General features: G+C 36.9%; 1 protein-coding gene across 1 annotated transcript in view; it reads right to left on the bottom strand.

Annotated features, from left to right (window-relative positions):
* Positions 1 to 4,116, bottom strand: part of SYCP2 (synaptonemal complex protein 2) — a 55,620-nt gene extending 51,504 nt beyond the window's left edge. The window contains exons 1-5 of the mRNA XM_036825166.1: positions 4,093 to 4,116; positions 3,050 to 3,193; positions 2,087 to 2,215; positions 1,178 to 1,282; positions 905 to 929 (exon numbers count right to left, since the gene is read on the bottom strand). Coding sequence (XP_036681061.1) covers positions 905 to 929; positions 1,178 to 1,282; positions 2,087 to 2,215; positions 3,050 to 3,193; positions 4,093 to 4,116 — 427 coding nt within the window. The remainder of the gene's footprint in view (positions 1 to 904; positions 930 to 1,177; positions 1,283 to 2,086; positions 2,216 to 3,049; positions 3,194 to 4,092) is intronic.
* Between the last annotated feature and the right edge of the window lie 15,788 nt (positions 4,117 to 19,904).

The raw sequence follows: 19,904 nt of genomic DNA, 5'->3' as shown, positions 1-19,904 counted from the left end.
TTAGTGCATATATGAGAAACTTATACTTCAATAAAGTTATTTCAATGAAACAAAGGTCATCTGAATCACAAGTAATGTCCAGCTGCTTTATACATCTCCTAGGCTGTCAAAAGCTGAGACAAGAAATGACATCTCCATTTCCAACAACAAATTTATAGGGGATATATTTTTTCCAAGCTCCAACTACAGATCCAGCAGCGTTTCTGGACGTTGATGTAGGTGCAAAGGAAATTTCCCTATTTCAAAATTCATTTTAACTCTGCAACTGAGGAGCTTCCACCTAACCTTCAACCGAAAGTGATTAATCTGCAATGCAATGGCATTCTAAAAAGCAAATATTAAGAAAAAAGTCTAATATAATTCTATAAATGCTTTCCAAGTGATGAATATGCTCAATTAAAAATCATGCTCATGAACTGGTATCAGTATTTGGCATTATCTGCATGAAAAGACGTTTTCTAATGTAATATACACAAAATTTCACTACAGATAAGCATGAACAAATGAATATTTGCAATTAATTTTTATAACAGCAAACACTAACTCTGAACCTTAATTAAGAGAAACGTCATCTTCTCAAAAAAGAGTGCTATTCTCATTAGTAGACCTGTATTACAAAAACACTGTACTCAATTATTATTATATTTTGAGTTGCATCAATACAACATTTGTGGAAATTTGTTTTCTTTCTTGTTAAATAAGTACCTACATAATACCATCAATTTTTTTCTTGGCCCACAAAGCCTAAAATATTTACTATCTGACCCTTTACAGAAAAAATTTGTCGATCCCTGAATTAGGTAATGAATTCCTAATATTAGGACAATACTACAAGAATTGCAAGATTATACCAAAACTCTAACAGCAAATTACTGTTCCAGTAGAAATAAAATGTTTATTATACCTTCATCATCGATGTCATGTATGACCTGAAAGTGAATAATATTTAATTTAAAACTTACTATCTTATATTATAAACCATTACAAACAGTATTAAAATAACAGGTTACATATGAACTCACCAAATAATTATTTAACTTTTATGTATTAACTAATTAATCAGGATAAATGCACTAACCAACCTGTTAGTGACTTTTAGTCTCAGGGCATATAGAACACAAATTGTTTTTAAATAAACACATGCTTTATAACATCAGTGAATCAATATGATTGTTACCATCAAAAGATCAAATAAGTCTTCTATCATATTTATAACAGCTTCATCTTTTGAATTTCCTTGACTCAGAATAATCTCCTTGGATTTTTCAAACCAGGCGACCATGTAGAAAAAGAAATGTATATACATTAGTTACTTTGAATTCAATTTTAATAATTTTAAGAATGTACTCATACAAACAGTAAACCTAAGAATAAAGAAACATTAAAAATAAAAATTCCAGTATTGTATCAAAATAAGTTTATGCTCTTAAACACTGTCATTGTTTTTGCTTTTTAGTAGCTCACTATATGTTCCCATTTTTTAGATGGGAATGGATGAAGTTAATCCAATTCCAAGTAGAAAATCTTTACTTCCCCCCCTTCAAATTCTTAGTTCATGTACATTCATATTCATAGATAAAAAATAAATTATCATTACACATTAGATTATTGTGGCATTTTTACTATTTGAAATGTTTTGGTATTATTTTATTTTTATTAACTCAGACATTTGAATACACACTATGTCTTAGGCACTGTTCTTGGTGCTGGGTATACAACAATGAACAAAACAGACAAAAATCAATATCCTACATTCTAAAATGGGAAATAGATAATAATAAATGATATAAAAAGAAAAGTAAATTAAGTTAGATAGTGATTAAGATGAGCTAAAGAGAAAATAAAGCAAGTAAAGGCCTTAGGGAGTCTTGTGATCTTAAATTCACACAATTATCAAGGACCCTGTATACAGTTCCCTTGTGATCTTTATTTTTCTAACATATACCACAGGTTATAAAAATATTTTATCTCAAAGTTTTATATACACTTCCCAAATTTATTTTCCAACAGTTTGAACCATTTAATTAGAAAACACACCTTTAATCATATTTCCCTCAAAGAAATATGTTACATATTCTATACTCATCTTTTGGACTAGTCCTTGTTTTATCATAGTTAGAAGTCCAGCTCGCCCCAATATACTGATATTTTTGCCACATCTTCCAAAAGAAACCAAAATGGTTGAAACAGTTTGGATATCCTTTTTATTCAGCTCCTGAAATGCAAATTATACATTTAAACATCTGTAAATACAAAATAGAATGGAATTGGCATTGTGCTAGGAGCGTTATAATCCTCACAAATCCTGTGTTAGTCATTATCATAATCATAATCTCCATATTGCAAAGGACAAAAGTGTGGTTTAAAAAAGGCAACCTGCTTACAGGCACTCAGCCAGTGAATGACAAACTCAGTACAAAATTGCAGACATGTATAAACTCAAGAAACTTTAGAATTATGATGCAATGAATCAGTTATCTTCCATTCTAAAAAGCTCTATGCATTTAACTAAGGGATACAAGAAATTTTTACTCACTCTTCTAGTTCGTAACAAACGTCAGATTCTGTGGAGATTGTCAATAATCACTTTTTTCTCACGTATAAAAATACTTTATACATGACAAATCAAGTACAAGGTCTTCAATGATTTTTATTTGTTTTTGTTTGTTTTATTTTTTGCAAGCACCAAGCACTGTCCACACAACATGAAGAATATGCTGATAGGCTTTTAAAAAATAGATCAAGTTGTTTAAACTTCAAACAGGTAAGCTGTTTTTCCCATTTAGATAACAGTTAATAATGGTAAACACTATGTAAACACAGATTTTTTTGTATATATTATTTAGAAAACAACAGTCCAACATGTTATTTGGGACTCCTCAAACAAACACACACAAAAAGCAAGTGGTGAAACAAGCATTTATTTAGATAGTTATAAGTGAGCTTGCCAAAGCCTTTTTATTCATTCCTTCCAACGGAGTATCTCTTCCTAAAAAGTAGAGTGGTATCTAATAACTGTAACACTCATTCAACAAAAATGAATATTTACCCTGCACATAAGGTTATCCAACTTGTGGAAAAACTGTTTGCTGCATTTAATCTTCACATCTTCACAAATATCAATTTGTAAAAGTGTTTTCAAAGGTTTGAAATCATTTTTTCTTAAAGCATCATCAATGCATTTTTCCAACTGCTGAAATATACAAAATGGCAAATATATTGAATCAAAACCCAAATTAGTCACCTTATGAAATCAAGTAATTTAAGAATTGTTTTCACATTTGAAAATTCTCAAGAGCTTATATAATATCAATTCATTTATTTAAAAAAACTGTCCACTATTAAATTCAGAGTAACAGAATTAGAGATTAAGTTTTTTGATAATAATAAGCTCTATACAGGAAAAATATATTTTACTAATTTTCCACTTCATATTTCTTATTGGAAAGTCATCATTATGCTAAACTCAACAAAAACCTGTTAATGAAGGAAATAAAAATCAACTTTATAGTAACTAATACTTAATACCATGGATAAAACCCTAACATAGCTATCAATTTCTTCATGAAGTTTAAATAGTTAAAAAAAAAAAAAAATTGCATAAAGACAGGTAAAAGCACTTTTTTAGAAACTATACCAACCAATATAACTTAAGCATTACATACACATATAATTTATTATTTATTATATTCTATATTTATAAGCTTTACAAAATCTGCCATCCCTGCTATTAAAGTACACCACCATTAATAAGGAATTTTCATATATTAATATGACTCTCTTAAATGCAAGTATCTCACAGTTTTAAGCCTTGATATAAAAGTATACAGCCAGTGTATGATTCATTTCTATGTAAGAGATAGATATAAATCATCTTTAGTACTTTATATTCTTAATAAAGCTTTTGGAAACAAATCTATTGAAAAAATAAAAGGATAACATTTTTATTTCAATTATTTGACTCTTGACCATTTCATAAAAACAAGTAAGCTTTGTCTTTCCTAAAACGATAGCATTTAATACCTATAAATAAACAGAAAGTGATTTTAGGAATTAAAATAAAAGACTTCCTTTTGGTCTAGGACTACATACCTGGAGATCTGGTCTTACTGGCATTTTGACTTAATTTTAAAACAGGTGGACAAAACAAACACCTACAAAAGAAAGCATATACTTTCTGAATCTTACAATCTATTTTATATGTTTACAGTTTAAAAATCTTAACACACATAAATAAGCATTGCTGCTTATACCAAAGGCAATAAATGTTGTTTCTTCAAGTTCCTCACTGCTTATGAAATTACTCATTTGAATCTGTCCAAAGAAGTTTCTGGAGGAAAGCCTGAAGATCATTTATTCAAGCCTTCCCTTTTTATAAATGACTTAAATAAATGTCAAAGTCCTGCCAAAAGGTCACAAAACTAGTCACTGAAAGAATATAAATGTGAACCTCCCTCATCAGAGATTCCAACTTTGTTCCAACTTTGGGAACAAGAAGAAAAATAATCTTGAATTAATGCCTAAATAAAATTTAAGCTAGTAATACAATATTTAAGAAGGGACGTATATGCAAGTATACTGCCAAAGAACAGGATATGTAAGAATATACAAACATGCAATGAAAGGAGGAAAAGATAACCTAAACACATCTTTCCCTTCAAAAGAGAATGGAAACAAGAAACAGCAGGGTTACATTAAGCACCATCTTAACAAAAGCATCTAACATTTGCAAATGCAATTTGGAGGTTTGGAGGTTAGTCCTATAAAGGAAAAGAAATAAAACAATCTTCTCTAGACATCATAACTAGAACAATTTTAAAATAATCTGTACTATGAAGAGCTTTGTAATAGAACCTCAGGAAATCCAACATGGAGGGGAAATTAATTACTTAATCCAGGAGGAATACAGGACTGTGTATCTTGAAGGCAACAAGAGGCACTAGTCAATCTACTTTCTTGCAGACATGCCAGTAGAGATATTTAAGTGCCAATGAGGACATACATAAGAGGCATACAAAAGGGATGAGCAAAAAAATATCCTGCATTTCCAAAGATTAACTCCGGGGGAAAAAATCTGATCCACAGAGAAACACTGATTCCACATACATAGGGAACCAAGTATAAAGATGCTTCTGCAGCATCGTTCTGAGTGAGAAAATTCAAAAGTACCTAGATGGGAGCTAGGAATGGGAGGGAGGGCAAGGAATGAAGAAATAAAATGTGGCATATGCTAATCAATTTTGTGAACATAACAGTTACATAAAATGGACGAGAATTTTAGATGTTTGCAGCCAAACAGTTTTAGTGATTAAAAAACATGTTGCCACAGGATAGATCATATCTTGGGTCACAAATGAAGCCTTGGTAAATTTAAGAAAATTGAAATCGTATCAAGTATCTTTTCCGACCACAACGCTATGAGACTAGATATCAATTACAGGAAAAGATGTGTAAAAAATACAAACACATGGAGGCTACACAATACACTACTTAATAACGAAGTGATCACTGAAGAAATCAAAGGGGAAATCAAAAAATACCTAGAAACAAATGACAATGGAGATACGACGACCCAAAACCTATGGGACGCAGCAAAAGCAGTGCTAAGAGGGAAGTTTATAGCAATACAAGCCTACCTCAAGAAACATGAAACATCTCGAATAAACAACCTAACCTTGCACCTAAAGCAATTAGAGAAAGAAGAACAAAAAAACCCCAAAGCTAGCAGAAGGAAAGAAATCATAAAGATCAGGTCAGAAATAAATGAAAAAGAAATGAAGGAAACAATAGCAAAAATCAATGAAACTAAAAGCTGGTTCTTTGAGAAGATAAACAAAATTGATAAACCATTAGCCAGACTCATCAAGAGAAAAAGGGAGAAGACTCAAATCAATAGAATTAGAAATGAAAAAGGAGAAGTAACCACTGACACTGCAGAAATACAAAAGATCATGAGAGATTACTACAAGCAACTCTATGCCAATAAAATGGACAACCTGGAAGAAATGGACAGATTCTTAGAAATGCACAAACTGCCGAGACTGAACCAGGAAGAAATAGAAAATATGAACAGACCAATCACAAGCACTGAAATTGAAACTGTGATTAAAAACCTTCCAACAAACAAAAGCCCAGGACCAGATGGCTTCACAGGTGAATTCTATCAAACATTTAGAGAAGAGCTAACACCTATCCTTCTCAAACTCTTCCAAAATATTGCAGAGGGAGGAACACTCCCAAACTCATTCTATGAGGCCACCATCACCCTGATACCAAAACCAGACAAAGATGTCACAAAGAAAGAAAACTACAGGCCAATATCACTGATGAACATAAATGCAAAAATCCTCAACAAAATACTAGCAAACAGAATCCAACAGCACATTAAAAGGATCATACACCATGATCAAGTGGGGTTTATCCCAGGAATGCAAGGATTCTTCAATATACACAAATCAATCAATGTGATACACCATATTAACAAATTGAAGGAGAAAAACCATATGATCATCTCAATAGATGCAGAGAAAGCTTTCGACAAAATTCAACACCCATTTATAATAAAAGCCCTGCAGAAAGTAGGCATAGAGGGAACTTTCCTCAACATAATAAAGGCCATATGACAAACCCACAGCCAACATTGTCCTCAATGGTGAAAAACTGAAACCATTTCCACTAAGATCAGGAACAAGACAAGGTTGTCCACTCTCACCACTATTATTCAACATAGTTTTGGAAGTGTTAGCCACAGCAATCAGAGAAGACAAAGAAATAAAAGGAATCCAAATCGGAAAAGAAGAAGTAAAGCTGTCACTGTTTGCAGATGACATGATACTATACATAGAGAATCCTAAAGATGCTACCAGAAAACTCCTAGAGCTAATCAATGAATTTGGTAAAGTAGCAGGATACAAAATTAATGCACAGAAATCTCTTGCATTTCTATACACTAATGACAAAAAATCTGAAAGTGAAATTAAGAAAACACTCCCGTTTACCATTGCAACAAAAAGAATAAAATATCTAGGAATAAACCTACCTAAGGAGACAAAAGACCTGTATGCAGAAAATTATAAGAGATTGATGAAAGAAATTAAAGATGATACAAATAGATGGAGAGATATACCATGTTCCTGGATTGGAAGAATCAACATTGTGAAAATGACTCTACTACCCAAAGCAATCTACAGATTCAATGCAATCCCTATCAAACTACCACTGGCATTTTTCACAGAACTAGAACAAAAAATTTCACAATTTGTATGGAAACACAAAAGACCCCGAATAGCCAAAGCAATCTTGAGAACGAAAAATGGAGCTGGGTGAATCAGGCTCCCTGACTTCAGACTATATTACAAAGCTACAGTAATCAAGACAGTTTGGTACTGGCACAAAAACAGAAATATAGATCAGTGGAACAGGATACAAAGCCCAGAGATAAACCCACGCACATATGGTCACCTTATCTTTGATAAAGGAGGCAAGCATATACAGTGGAGAAAAGACAGCCTCTTCAATAAGTGGTGCTGGGAAAATTGGACAGATACATGTAAAAGTATGAAATTAGAACACTCCCTGACACTACACAAAAATAAACTCAAAATGGATCAACGACCTAAGTGTAAGGCCAGACACTATCAAACTCTTAGAGGAAAACATAGGCAGAACACTCTATGACATACATCACAGCAAGATTCTTTTTGACCCAGCTCCCAGAGAAATGGAAATAAGAACACAAATAAACAAATGGGACCTAATGAAACTTAAAAGCTTTTGCACAGCAAAGGAAACCATAAACAAGACCAAAAGACAACCATCAGAATGGGAGAAAAGATTTGCAAATGAAGCAACTGACAAAGGATTAATCTCCAAGATTTACAAGCAGCTCATGCAGCTCAATAACAAAAAAACGAACAACCCAATCCAAAAATGGGCAGAAGACCTAAATAGACATTTCTCCAAAGAAGATATACAGATGGCCTACAGACACATGAAAGAATGCTCAACATCATTAATCATTAGAGAAATGCAAATCAAAACTACAATGAGATATCATCTCACACCGGTCAGAATGGCCATCATCAAAAAAATCAAGAAACAATAAATGCTGGAGAGGGTGTGGAGGAAAGGGAACACTCTTGCACTGTTGGTGGGAATGTAAATTGATACAGCCACTATGGAGAACAGTATGGAGGTTCCTTAAAAAACTACAAATAGAACTACCATACGACCCAGCAATCCCACTACTGGGCATATACCCTGAGAAAACCATAGGTCAGAAAGTGTCATGTACCACAATGTTCATTGCAGCTCTATTTACAATAGCCAGGACCTGGAAGCAACCTAAATGTCCATCGACAGATGAATGGATAAAGAAGATGTGGCACATATATACAATGGAATATTACTCAGCCATAAAAAGAAATGAAATGGAGGTATTTGTAATGAGGTGGATGGAGTTAGAGTCTGTCATACAGAGTGAAGTAAGTCAGAAAGAGAAAAACAAATATAGTATGCTAACACATATATACGGAATCTAAGGGAAAAAAAAAAAAAAAAAGGCCATGAAGAACCTAGTGGCAAGACGGGAATAAAGACACAGACCTACTAGAGAATGGACTTGAGGATATGGGGAGGGGGTGGGGTGAGATGTGACAGGGTGAGAGAGTGTCATGGACATATATACACTACCAAATGTAAAATAGATAGCTAGTGGGAAGCAGCCGCATAGCACAGGGAGATCAGCTCGGTGCTTTGTGACCACCTAGAGGGGTGGGATGGGGAGGGTGGGAGGGAGGGAGATGCAAGAGGGAAAAGATATGGGAACATATTGTATATGTATAACTGATTAACTTTGTTATAAAGCAGAAGCTAACACACCATTGTAAGGCAATTATACTTCAATAAAGATGTTTAAAAAAATTAAAAAAAAAAAAAACATGTTGCCAGATGATAAATACAGCATAATGCCACTTAACATGCAAAAAGAAATTTTGTATTATTTATGATTATACCTCTAGGTGCACATAAGTATACACATATTTGTGTGCATGCGTGCGCCTGTGTGTGTGTGTGTGTGTGTATGTGTGTGTGTAGAGTGACATTCACCTACACCACTCAGGACACTCTATCTGTCAGCTTATTGGGGAGGAAGAGTAGAGAGTTGCACAGAACCGTAATCAGCTATTTGGCAACGGGAAACTTCAGTTTTATTTGTAATTTATACTTACTTACCCTTTTTAAAAGTAAATTCATACTAAAATGCAGGTAGGTGGGGTCCAAAACGTGGGATCAGTCAAATGTGGGTTCGGGTTATTGTGAGGGAAATGAAATCGCCAAGGCCAGCCTCTGCACTTAAGCAGCCAGAGTCCAGCTACTCCATCCAAATCTATCCACGACTTAGCTGTGGTTTTGCCCCATCTGGTTATGTTTGTCTGCTCTAGCTTAAATACTAAATGGGTGACTCTAGGTCTGTGGCTAGCTGGGGATTCCAGTATACCAGCAATAATTCCAAGATCTCTAAATAGTTGGTAGTTGTTTTATCATCTTGCCTGGGAAATACTGGGAATGCAGGGACCCACCGGTTTGCTTTCCCAATTCCCAACAAGGGGTGTACCTATTTTCTGCTTGGCTTCAATCTTTCTCTCCTTCTCCCCAGGCCATCACAGAAGATGGAAATTTAGCCTGTATTAATTCAATTATGGAGGTAAGAAATAAGTACAGAAGGCCAGCAACCAACAGGGGGATTAATGAGGAACCATAAGAGGAACAAGGTAGGCTAGAGAACCCTGAGCGTCCACCACTGCCACTACACCATAGGCCTGAAAGCTTCAGGGGGGAACATTCCTTGGAATAAAAAGACAAAGTTGAGGATATCACAGGATCACAAAGGAACAAAATGTATAGAATAAAAAGTTGAGATATGAAGAAGAGATGTACACATTCCACTATCTATTCAAGGAGAAATCCAGAAAAAATTTTTAAATAAAAAAGAGCAGTGAGATGGCAACAGCTGAATAATAGCCAAGAACTTTCCCAAATAAATATAAACATCCACAAGTTGAAAAAGTCCATGGAATTCCAGGATAAATAAGAAAAAGTACATCTAGACATACTGTGAGGACATTTCTGAGTAAGAATAAAAGAGAAAATCTTAAGTCACCACAGCAAAAACAAAACACAAATGCATGCAAAAGAATAAACATAATAGATTCTGTTCTCACAATGTAATAAATTTAGAAATCAGCTACAAGATAGCTTCAAACTTCCTATATATTTGGAAATTTAAACACATACATGTGAATACTCCATGGGATACAGAAAGATAAAAAAGACAAAATATTTAAGTGACTAAGAAAATGTGAACATATAAAATCCCATAGGATACAACCAAATCAGCACTTAAAGTACAATTCATAGACTTGGATGAATTAATTAAAAGGTGAGAAACAGAACTAGCCAAAAGAAAGAGACCCACAGGACCTCCAAATGGTAGTTATTAGACAAATACTTCAAAATAACTGAGTATTGTGTACATAACGATTATAATACAAGACTGAGAATTGTGGCAGAGAACTGGAAACTGGGGTGGGCAGAAAGGAAGGCCACAGGAAATCTGAAAAAAGACCAAATAATCCTAAAAACAAAAATAGTCAATAAGAAGATTATTAAGAAAGAATAAAATGTATGGTTTTAATAGCAGATTAGAAATGGAAGTGGTATCAGAAGATAATATCTGGAATGAAGCAGAGACAAAAATATGGGGGAGTATCAGAAGTCAGATCAAGAACACAAAGGATGGAGGAGCTTCAAGATGGCGGACGAGTAAGATGCAGAGATCACCTTCCTCCCTACAAATACATCAGAAATACATCTACATGTGGAACAACTCCTATAGAACACCTACTGAACGCTGGCAGAAAACCTCAGACCTTCCAAAAGGCAAGAAACTCGCCATGTACCTGGGTAGGGCAAAAAAAAAAAAAAAGAAAAAGAAAAAACAGAGACAAAAGAATAGGGACGGGACCTGCACCAGTGGGAGGGAGCTGCGAAGGAGAAAAGGTTTCCACACACTAGGAAGCCCCTTCGCGGGCGGAGACGGGGGTGGGCGGCGGGGAAGCTTCGGAGCCAAGGAGGAGAGCGCATCAACAGGGGCGCAGAGGGAAAAGTGGAGAGATTCCCGCACAGAGGAATGGTGCTGACAAGCACCCACCGGGGCGGGCGGGGGCTGGGAGCTGAGGCTCAGGCTTCGGTCGGATCACAGGGAGAGGACTGGGGTTGGCGGCGTGAACACAGCCTGAAGGGAGCTAGTGCGCCACAGCTAGCCAGGAGGGAGTCCGGGAAAAAGTCTGGAGCTGCCGAAGAGGCAAGAGACTTTTTCTTGCCTCTTTGTTTCCTGGTGCGCGAGGAGAGGGAATTAAGAGCGCCGCTTAAAGGAGCTCCAGAGACGGGTGTGAGCCATGGCTATCAGCGCGGACCACAGAGATGGGCATGAGACGCTAAGGCTGCTGTTGCCGCCACCAAGAAGCCTGTGTGCAAGCACAGGTCACTATCCACACCTCCCCTCCCGGGAGCCTGTGCAGCCCGCCACCGCCAGGGTCCCGAGATCCAGGGACAACTTCCCCAGGAGAATGCACAGCGCGCCTCAGGCTGGTGCAACGTCACACAGGCCTCTGCTGCCGCAGGCTTGCCCGGCATCTGTACCACTCCCTCCCCCGGCCTGAGTGAGCCAGAGCCCCCGAATCAGCGGCTCCTTTAACCCCCTCCTGTCTGAGCGAAGAACAGATGCCCTCAGGCGACCTACACGCAGAGGCGGGGCCGAATCCAAAGCTGAACCCCGGGAGCTTTTTGAACAAAGAAGAGAAAGGGAAATCTCTCCCAGCAACCTCAGGAGCAGCAGATTAAATCTCTACAATCAACTTGATGTACACTGTAGCTGTGGAATACCTGATTAGACAACGAATCATCCCAAATTGAGGAGGTGGACTTTGGGAGCAACGATATATGTATTTTTTTCCCTTTTTCTCTTTTTGTGAGTGTGTATGTGTATGCTTCTGTGATTTTGTCTGTATAGCTTTGCTTTTACCATATGTCCTAGGGTTCTGTCCGTCCTTTTTTTTTTTAATCACTTAAAAAAAATGTTTTTTCTTAATAATTATTTTTTATTTTAATAACTATTTCATTTTATTTTACTCTATTTTATTTTATTTTATCTTCTTTCTTTCTTCTTTTTTTTCCTCCCTTTTATTCTGAGCCACGTGGAGCACAGGCTCTTGGTGCTCCAGCCAGGCGTCAGGGCTGTGCCTCTGAGGTGGGAGAGCCAAGTTCAGGACACTGGTCCACAAGAGACCTCCCAGCTCCACGTAATATCAAATGGCGAAAATCTCCCAGAGATCTCCATCTCAACGCCAAGACCCAGCTCCACTCAACGACCAGCAAGCTACAGTGCAGGACACCCTATGCCAAACAACTGGCAAGACAGGAACACAACCCCATCCATTAGTACAGAGGCTGCCTAAAATCGTAATAAGGCCACAGACACCCCAAAACACACCACCAGACGTGGACCTGCCCACCGGAAAGACAAGATCCAGCCTCATCCACCAGGACACAGGCACTAGTCCCCTCCACTAGGAAGCCTACACAACGCACTGAACGAACCTTAGCCACTGGGGGCAGACAACAAAAACAACAGGAACTACAAACCTGCAGCCTGTGAAAAGGAGACCCCCAAACACAGTAAGTTAAGCAAAATGAGAAGACAGAGAAACACACAACAGATGAAGGAGCAAGGTAAAAACCCACCAGACCTAACAAATGAAGAGGAAATAGGCAGTCTACCTGAAAAAGAATTCAGAATAATGAGAGTAAAGATGATCCAAAATCTTGGAAATAGAATGGAGAAAATACAAGAAACGTTTAACAAGGACCTAGAAGAACTAAAGAGCAAACAAACAGTTATGAGCAACACAATAAATGAAACTAAAAATTCTCTAAAAGGGATCAATAGCAGAATACCTGAGGCAGAAGAACGGATAAGTGACCTGGAAGATAAAATACTGGAAATAACTACTGCAGACCAGAATAAAGAAAAAAGAATGAAAAGAATTGAGGACAGTCTCAGAGACCTCTGGGACAACATTAAATGCAACAACATTTCGAATTATAGGGGTCCCAGAAGAAGAAGAGAAAAAGAAAGGGACTGAGAAAATATTTGAAGAGATTATAGTTGAAAACTTCCCTAATATGGGAAAGGAAATAGTTAATCAAGTCCAGGAAGCGCAGAGAGTCCCATACAGGATAAATCCAAGGAGAAACACGCCAAGACACATATTAATCAAACTATCAAAAATTAAATACAAAGAACAAATATTAAAAGCAGCAAGGGAAAAACAATAAATAACACATAAGGGAATCCCCGTAAGGTTAACAGCTGATCTTTCAGCAGAAACTCTGCAAGCCAGAATGGAGTGGCAGGACATATTTAAAGTGATGAAGGAGAAAAACCTACAACCAAGATTACTCTACCCAGCAAGGATCTCAATTCAGATTTGACGGAGAAACTAAAACCTTTACAGACAAGCAAAAGCTAAGAGAATTCAGCACCACCAAACCAGCTTTACAACAAATGCTAAAGGAACTTCTCTAGGCAGGAAACACAAGAGAAGGAAAAGACCTACAATAATAAACCCAAAACAATTCAGAAAATGGTAATAGGAACATACATATCAATAATTACCTTAAATGTAAATGGATTAAATGCTCCAGCCAAAAGACATAGATTAGCTGAATGGATACAAAAACAAGACCCGTATATATGCTGTCTACAAGAGATCCACTTCAGGCCTAGGGACACATACAGACTGAAAGTGAGGGGATGGAAAAAGATATTCCATGCAAATGGAAATCAAAAGAAAGCTGGAGTAACAATTCTCATATCAGACAAAATAGACTTTAAAACAAAGACTATTACAAGAGACAAAGAAGGACACTACATAATGATGAAGGCATCAATCCAAGAAGAAGATAATAACAATTGTAAATATTTATGCACCCAACATAGGAGCACCGCAATATATAAGGCAAATACTAACAGCCATAAAAGGCGAAACTGACAGTAACACAATCATAGTAGGGGACTTTAACACCCCACTTTCACCAATGGACAAATCATCCAAAATGAAAATAAATAAGGAAACACAAGCTTTAAATGATACATTAAACAAGATGGACTCAACTGATATTTATAGGACATTCCATCCAAAAACAACAGAATACACATTCTTCTCAAGTGCTCATGGAACATTCTCCAGGATAGATCATATCTTGGGTCACAAATCAAGCCTTGGTAAATTTAAGAATATTGAAATCGTATCAAGTATCTTTTCCAACCACAACGCTATGAGACTAGATAACAATTACAGGAAAAAATCTGTAAGAAATACAAACACATGGAGGCTAAACAACACACTACTTAATAACCAAGAGATCACTGAAGAAATAAAAGAGGAAATCAAAAATACCTAGAAACAAATGACAATGAAAACACAACGACCCAAAACCTATGGGATGCAGCAAAAGCAGTATAGGGAAGTTTATAGCAATACAATCCTACCTTAAGAAACAAGAAATATCTCAAAATAAACAACCTAACCTTACACCTAAAGCAGTTAGAGAAAGAAGAACAAAAAAACCCCAAAGTTAGCAGAAGGAAAGAAATCATAAAGATCAGATCAGAAATAAATGAAGGGGCTTCCCTGGTGGCGCAGCGGTTGAGAGTCTGCCTGCCAATGCAGGGGACACGGGTTCGAGCCCTGGTCTGGGAAGATCCCACATGCCATGGAGCAACTGGGCCCGTGAGCCACAATTACTGAGCCTGCACGTCTGGAGCCTGTGCTCTGCAACAAGAGAGGCCGCGATAGTGAGAGGCCCTCCCACTGCAATGAAGAGTGGCCCCCACTCGCCGCAACTAGAGAAAGCCCTCGCACAGAAACGAAGACCCAACACAGCCAAAATTAAAAATAAATAAATTAATTTTTAAAAAAAAGAAATAAATGAAAAAGAAATGAAGGAAACGATAGCAAAGATCAATAAAACTAAAAGCTGGTTCTTTGAGAAGATAAACAAAATTGATAAACCATTAGCCAGACTTGTCAAGAAAAAAAGGGAGAAGACTCAAATCAAAAGAATCAGAAATGAAAAAGGAGAAGTAACAACTGACACTGCAGAAGTACAAAGGATCATGAAAGATTACTACAAGGAACTCTATGCCAATAAAATGGACAACCTGGAAGAAATGGACAAATTCTTAGAAATGCACAACCTTCAGAGACTGAACCAGGAAGAAATAGAAAATATGAACAGACCAATCACAAACATGGAAATTGAAACTGTGATTAAAAATCTTCCAACAAACAAAAGCCCAGGACCAGATGGCTTCACAGGCGAATTCTATCAGACATTTAGAGAAGAGCTAACACCTATCCTTCTCAAACTCTTCCAAAATATAGCAGAGGGAGGAACACCCCCAAACTCATTCTACGAGGCCACCATCACTCTGATACCAAAACCAAACAAAGATGTCACAAAGAAAGAAAACTACAGGCCCATATCACTGATGAACATAGATGCAAAAATCCTCAACAAATACTAGCAAACAGACTCCAACAGCACATTAAAAGGGTCATACACTATGATCAAGTGAAGTTTATCTCAGGAATGCAAGGATTCTTCAATATACGCAAATCAATCAACGTGATGCACCATATTAACAAACTGAAGGAGAAAAACCATATAATCATCTCAACAGATGCAGAGAAAGCTGTCGACAAAATTCAACACCCATTTATAAAAACGCTCCAGAAAGTAGGCATAGAGGGAACTTTCCTGAACATAATAAAGGCCATATATGACAAAGCCACAGCCAGCATCATCCTCAATGGTGAAAAACTGAAACCATTTCCACTAAGATCAGGAAGAAGACAAGGTTGCCCACTCTCACCACTATTATTCAACATAGTTTTGGAAGTTTTAGCCACAGCAATCACAGAAGAAAAAGAAATAAAAGGAATCCAAACTGGAAAAGAAGTAAAGCTGTCACTGTTTGCAGATGACATGATACTATACATAGAGAATCCTAAAGATGCTACCAGAAAACTACTAGAGCTAATCAATGAATTTGGTAAAGCAGCAGGATACAAAATTAATGCACAGAAATCTCTTGCATTCCAATACACTAATGATGAAAAATCTGAACGTGAAATTAAGAAAACACTCCCAATTACCATTGCAACAAAAAGAATAAAATATCTAGGAATAAACCTACCTAAGGAGACAAAAGACCTGTATGCAGAAAATTATAAGAGATTGATGAAAGAAATTAAAGATGATACAAATAGATGGAGAGATATACCATGTTCTTGGATTGGAAGAATCAACATTGTGAAAATGACTCTACTACCCAAAGCAATCTACAGATTCAGTGCACTCCCTATCAAACTACCACTGGCATTTTTCACAGAACTAGAACAAAAAATTTCACAATTTGTATGGAAACACAAAAGACCCCGAATAGCCAAAGCAATCTTGAAAGAGAAAAATGGAGCTGGAGGAATCAGGCTCCCTGACTTCAGACTACACTACAAAGCTACAGTAATCAAGACAGTATGGTACTGGCACAAAAACAGAAATATAGATCAATTGCACAGGATAGAAAGCCCAGAGATAAACCCATGCACATATGATAACCTATTCTTTGATAAAGGAGGCAAGCATATACAGTGGAGAAAAGACAGCCTCTTCAATAAATGGTGCTGGGAAAACTGGACAGCTACATGTAAAAGAATGAAATTAGAACACTCCCTAACACCATACACAAAAATAAACTCAGGGGCTTCCCTGGTGGTGCAGTGGTTGAGAGTTTGCCTGCCGATGCAGGGGACATGGGTTCAAGCCCTGGTCTGGGAGGATCCCACATGCCGCGGAGCAACTAGGCCCGTGAGCCACAGCTACTGAGCCTGCGCATCTGGAGCCTGTGCTCTGCAACAGGAGAGGCCGTGACAGTGAGAGGCCTGCGCACCATGATGAAGAGTGGCCCCCACTCGCCGCAACTGGAGAAAGCCCTCGCACAGAAACGAAGACCCAACACAGCCAAAAATAAATAAATAAATTTAAAAAAATAAACTCAAAATGGATTAAAGACCTAAATGTAAGGCCAGACACCATCAAACTCTTAGAGGAAAACATAGGCAGAACACTCTATGACACACATCACAGCAAGATCCTTTTTGACCCATCTCCTAGGGAAATGGAAATAAAAACAAAAATAAACAAATGGAACCTCATGAAACTTAAAAGCTTTTGCACAGCAAAGGAAACCATAAACAAGACCAAAAGACAACCATCAGAATGGGAGAAAATATTTGCAAATGAAATAACTGACAAAGGATTAATCTCCAAAACATACAAGCAACTCATGCAGCTCAATATCAAAAAAATAAACAACCCAATCCAAAAATGGGCAGAAGACCTAAACAGACATTTCTCCAAAAAAGATATACAGATTGCCAACAAACACATGAAAGAATGCTCAACATCATTAACCATTAGAGAAATGCAAATCAAAACTACAGTGAGCTATCATCTCACACCGGTCAGAATGGCCATCATCAAAAAATCTACAAACAATAAATGCTGGAACATGGGACTGAGTGAACTGATGAGGATGATTATAATTTTTGTGACTTTCTGTTCGAATAATTAAAAAAAAAACAACACAATAAATGCTGGAGAGGGTGTGGAGAAAAGGGAACCCTCTTGCACTGTTGGTGGGAATGTAAATTGATACAGCCACTATGGAGAACACTATGGAGGTTCCTTAAAAAACTAAAAATAGAACTACCATACGACCCAGCAATCCCACTACTGGGCATATACCCTGAGAAAACCATAATTCAGAAAGAGTCATGTACCAAAATGTTCATTGCAGCTCTATTTACAATAACCAGGATATGGAAGCAACCTAAGTGTCCATCAACAGATGAATGGATAAAGAAGATGTGGCACATATACACAATGGAATATTACTCAGCCATGAAAAGGAACGAAACTGAGTTATTTGTAGTGAGGTGGATGGACCTAGAGACTGTCATACAGAGTGAAGTAAGTCAGAAAGAGAAAAACAAATACCATATGCTAACACATATATATAGAATCTAAAAAAAAAGGTCAGAGGAACCTGCGGGCGAGACGGGAATAAAGATGCAGCCCTACTATAGGGTGGACTTGGGAATACGGGGAGGGGGAGGGGTAACCTGGGATGGGGTGAGAGAGTAGCATGGACATATATACACTACCAAATGAAAATGGATAGCTAGTGGGAAGCAGCCACGTAGCACAGGGAGATCAGCTCGGTGCTTTGTGACCGCCTGGAGGGGTGGGATGGGAGGGTGGGAGGGAGGGAGATGCAGGAGGGAAGAGATACGGGGACATATGTATATGTATAAGTGATTCACTTTGTTATGAAGCAGAAACTAACACACCATAGTAGAGCAATTATACTCCAATAAAGATGTTAAAAAAAAAAAAGAACACAGAGGATAAGTTATAAAGCCCTACGTATGTGTAACTATAATCCCAGGAGAGGAGATAGTGAATGTGACCAAAGCAATATCTAAGAAATGATGACTGAGAAGTTCCCAAAACCAATAACATATATCAAACAATAGATTCAAAAAACCCCATGAACCCCAGCAGGGGGAAAAAAAAACACCCAAACCCTGGTGCACCACAGAAAACTGCTGAAAATCAAGATCAAGATCAAAATCAAAAATCAAACTGCTGTCAGAGAGTAAAAAAAGACAGGTTACTTTTAAGTAGCATCAATAAGACTAGTAGATGACCAATAGAAACTATGAAAGCCAAAAGACTTAGAATAATAACTTCTTTAAAGTGCTATAAAATTGGACTTAAACTACACATTGGATAGATGGACCTAACAGACCTATACAGAACTTTCCATAGAACAGCTGAACACACATGCTTCTCAAGCACACATAGAATATTCTCCAGGATAGAACATATGTTAGGCCACAAAACAAGTCTTAATAAATTTAAGAAGACTGAAATCATATCAAGCATCTTTTCTGACCACAAATTGGGCAACCTAGAAGAAATGGAACCTAGGAGAAACATATAACCTATCAATACTGAATCATGAAGAAACAAAATCTGAACAGACCAATTATTAGTAAGGAAATTGAATCAGTAATCAAAAACCTCCCAACAAGACAGGTCCAGGACCAGATGGCTTCGCCAGTGAATTCTACCAAACAATTAAAGAACTACTAACACCAATCCTCAAACTCTTCCAAAAAATAGAAGAGAAAGGAACACTTCCAAACTCATTTTATTAGCCAGGCTTATGCTGATACCAAAGCCATACAAGAACACTATGAGAAAAGAAACTAGAAAGTTCTGAAAGAAAAAACTGCAAGCTAGAGTTCTATAACAAAAGTACTATTTAAAAATAAATGGAAGAATCATCCTATTTGTTATTAAAATTTATTACAAAGTTGCAATTACTAAAAACAGTATTAAAAATAGGAAATAGACAAATGGATCAATAACCAAAAGAGAATCCAAATGCATACCCAAGTATATATTGGAACTTCATATATGAGTAAGAAGGTTTTGCAAATAGTAAATGTAAATTAGTCAATAAATGCTCCCAAATGCGCAAACTGGCACTGGGAAAACTGACTCACCATATAAAAATATAACATCAAGCCCCTTATTTCCCCCATTCACAAAGCAAACTAGATGAATTAACTACCTAATATAAAATGAAAATGTTTAAAAACCATTAGAAGGAAACACAGGAGGATATCTCTATGACTCTGCAATGT

This window comes from Balaenoptera musculus, chromosome 15, assembly GCF_009873245.2.
Source record: "Balaenoptera musculus isolate JJ_BM4_2016_0621 chromosome 15, mBalMus1.pri.v3, whole genome shotgun sequence".
NCBI lineage: Eukaryota > Metazoa > Chordata > Mammalia > Artiodactyla > Balaenopteridae > Balaenoptera > Balaenoptera musculus.
Note: the sequence above shows the minus strand (reverse complement) of the source record. Positions and strands in the feature narration are given on the sequence as shown.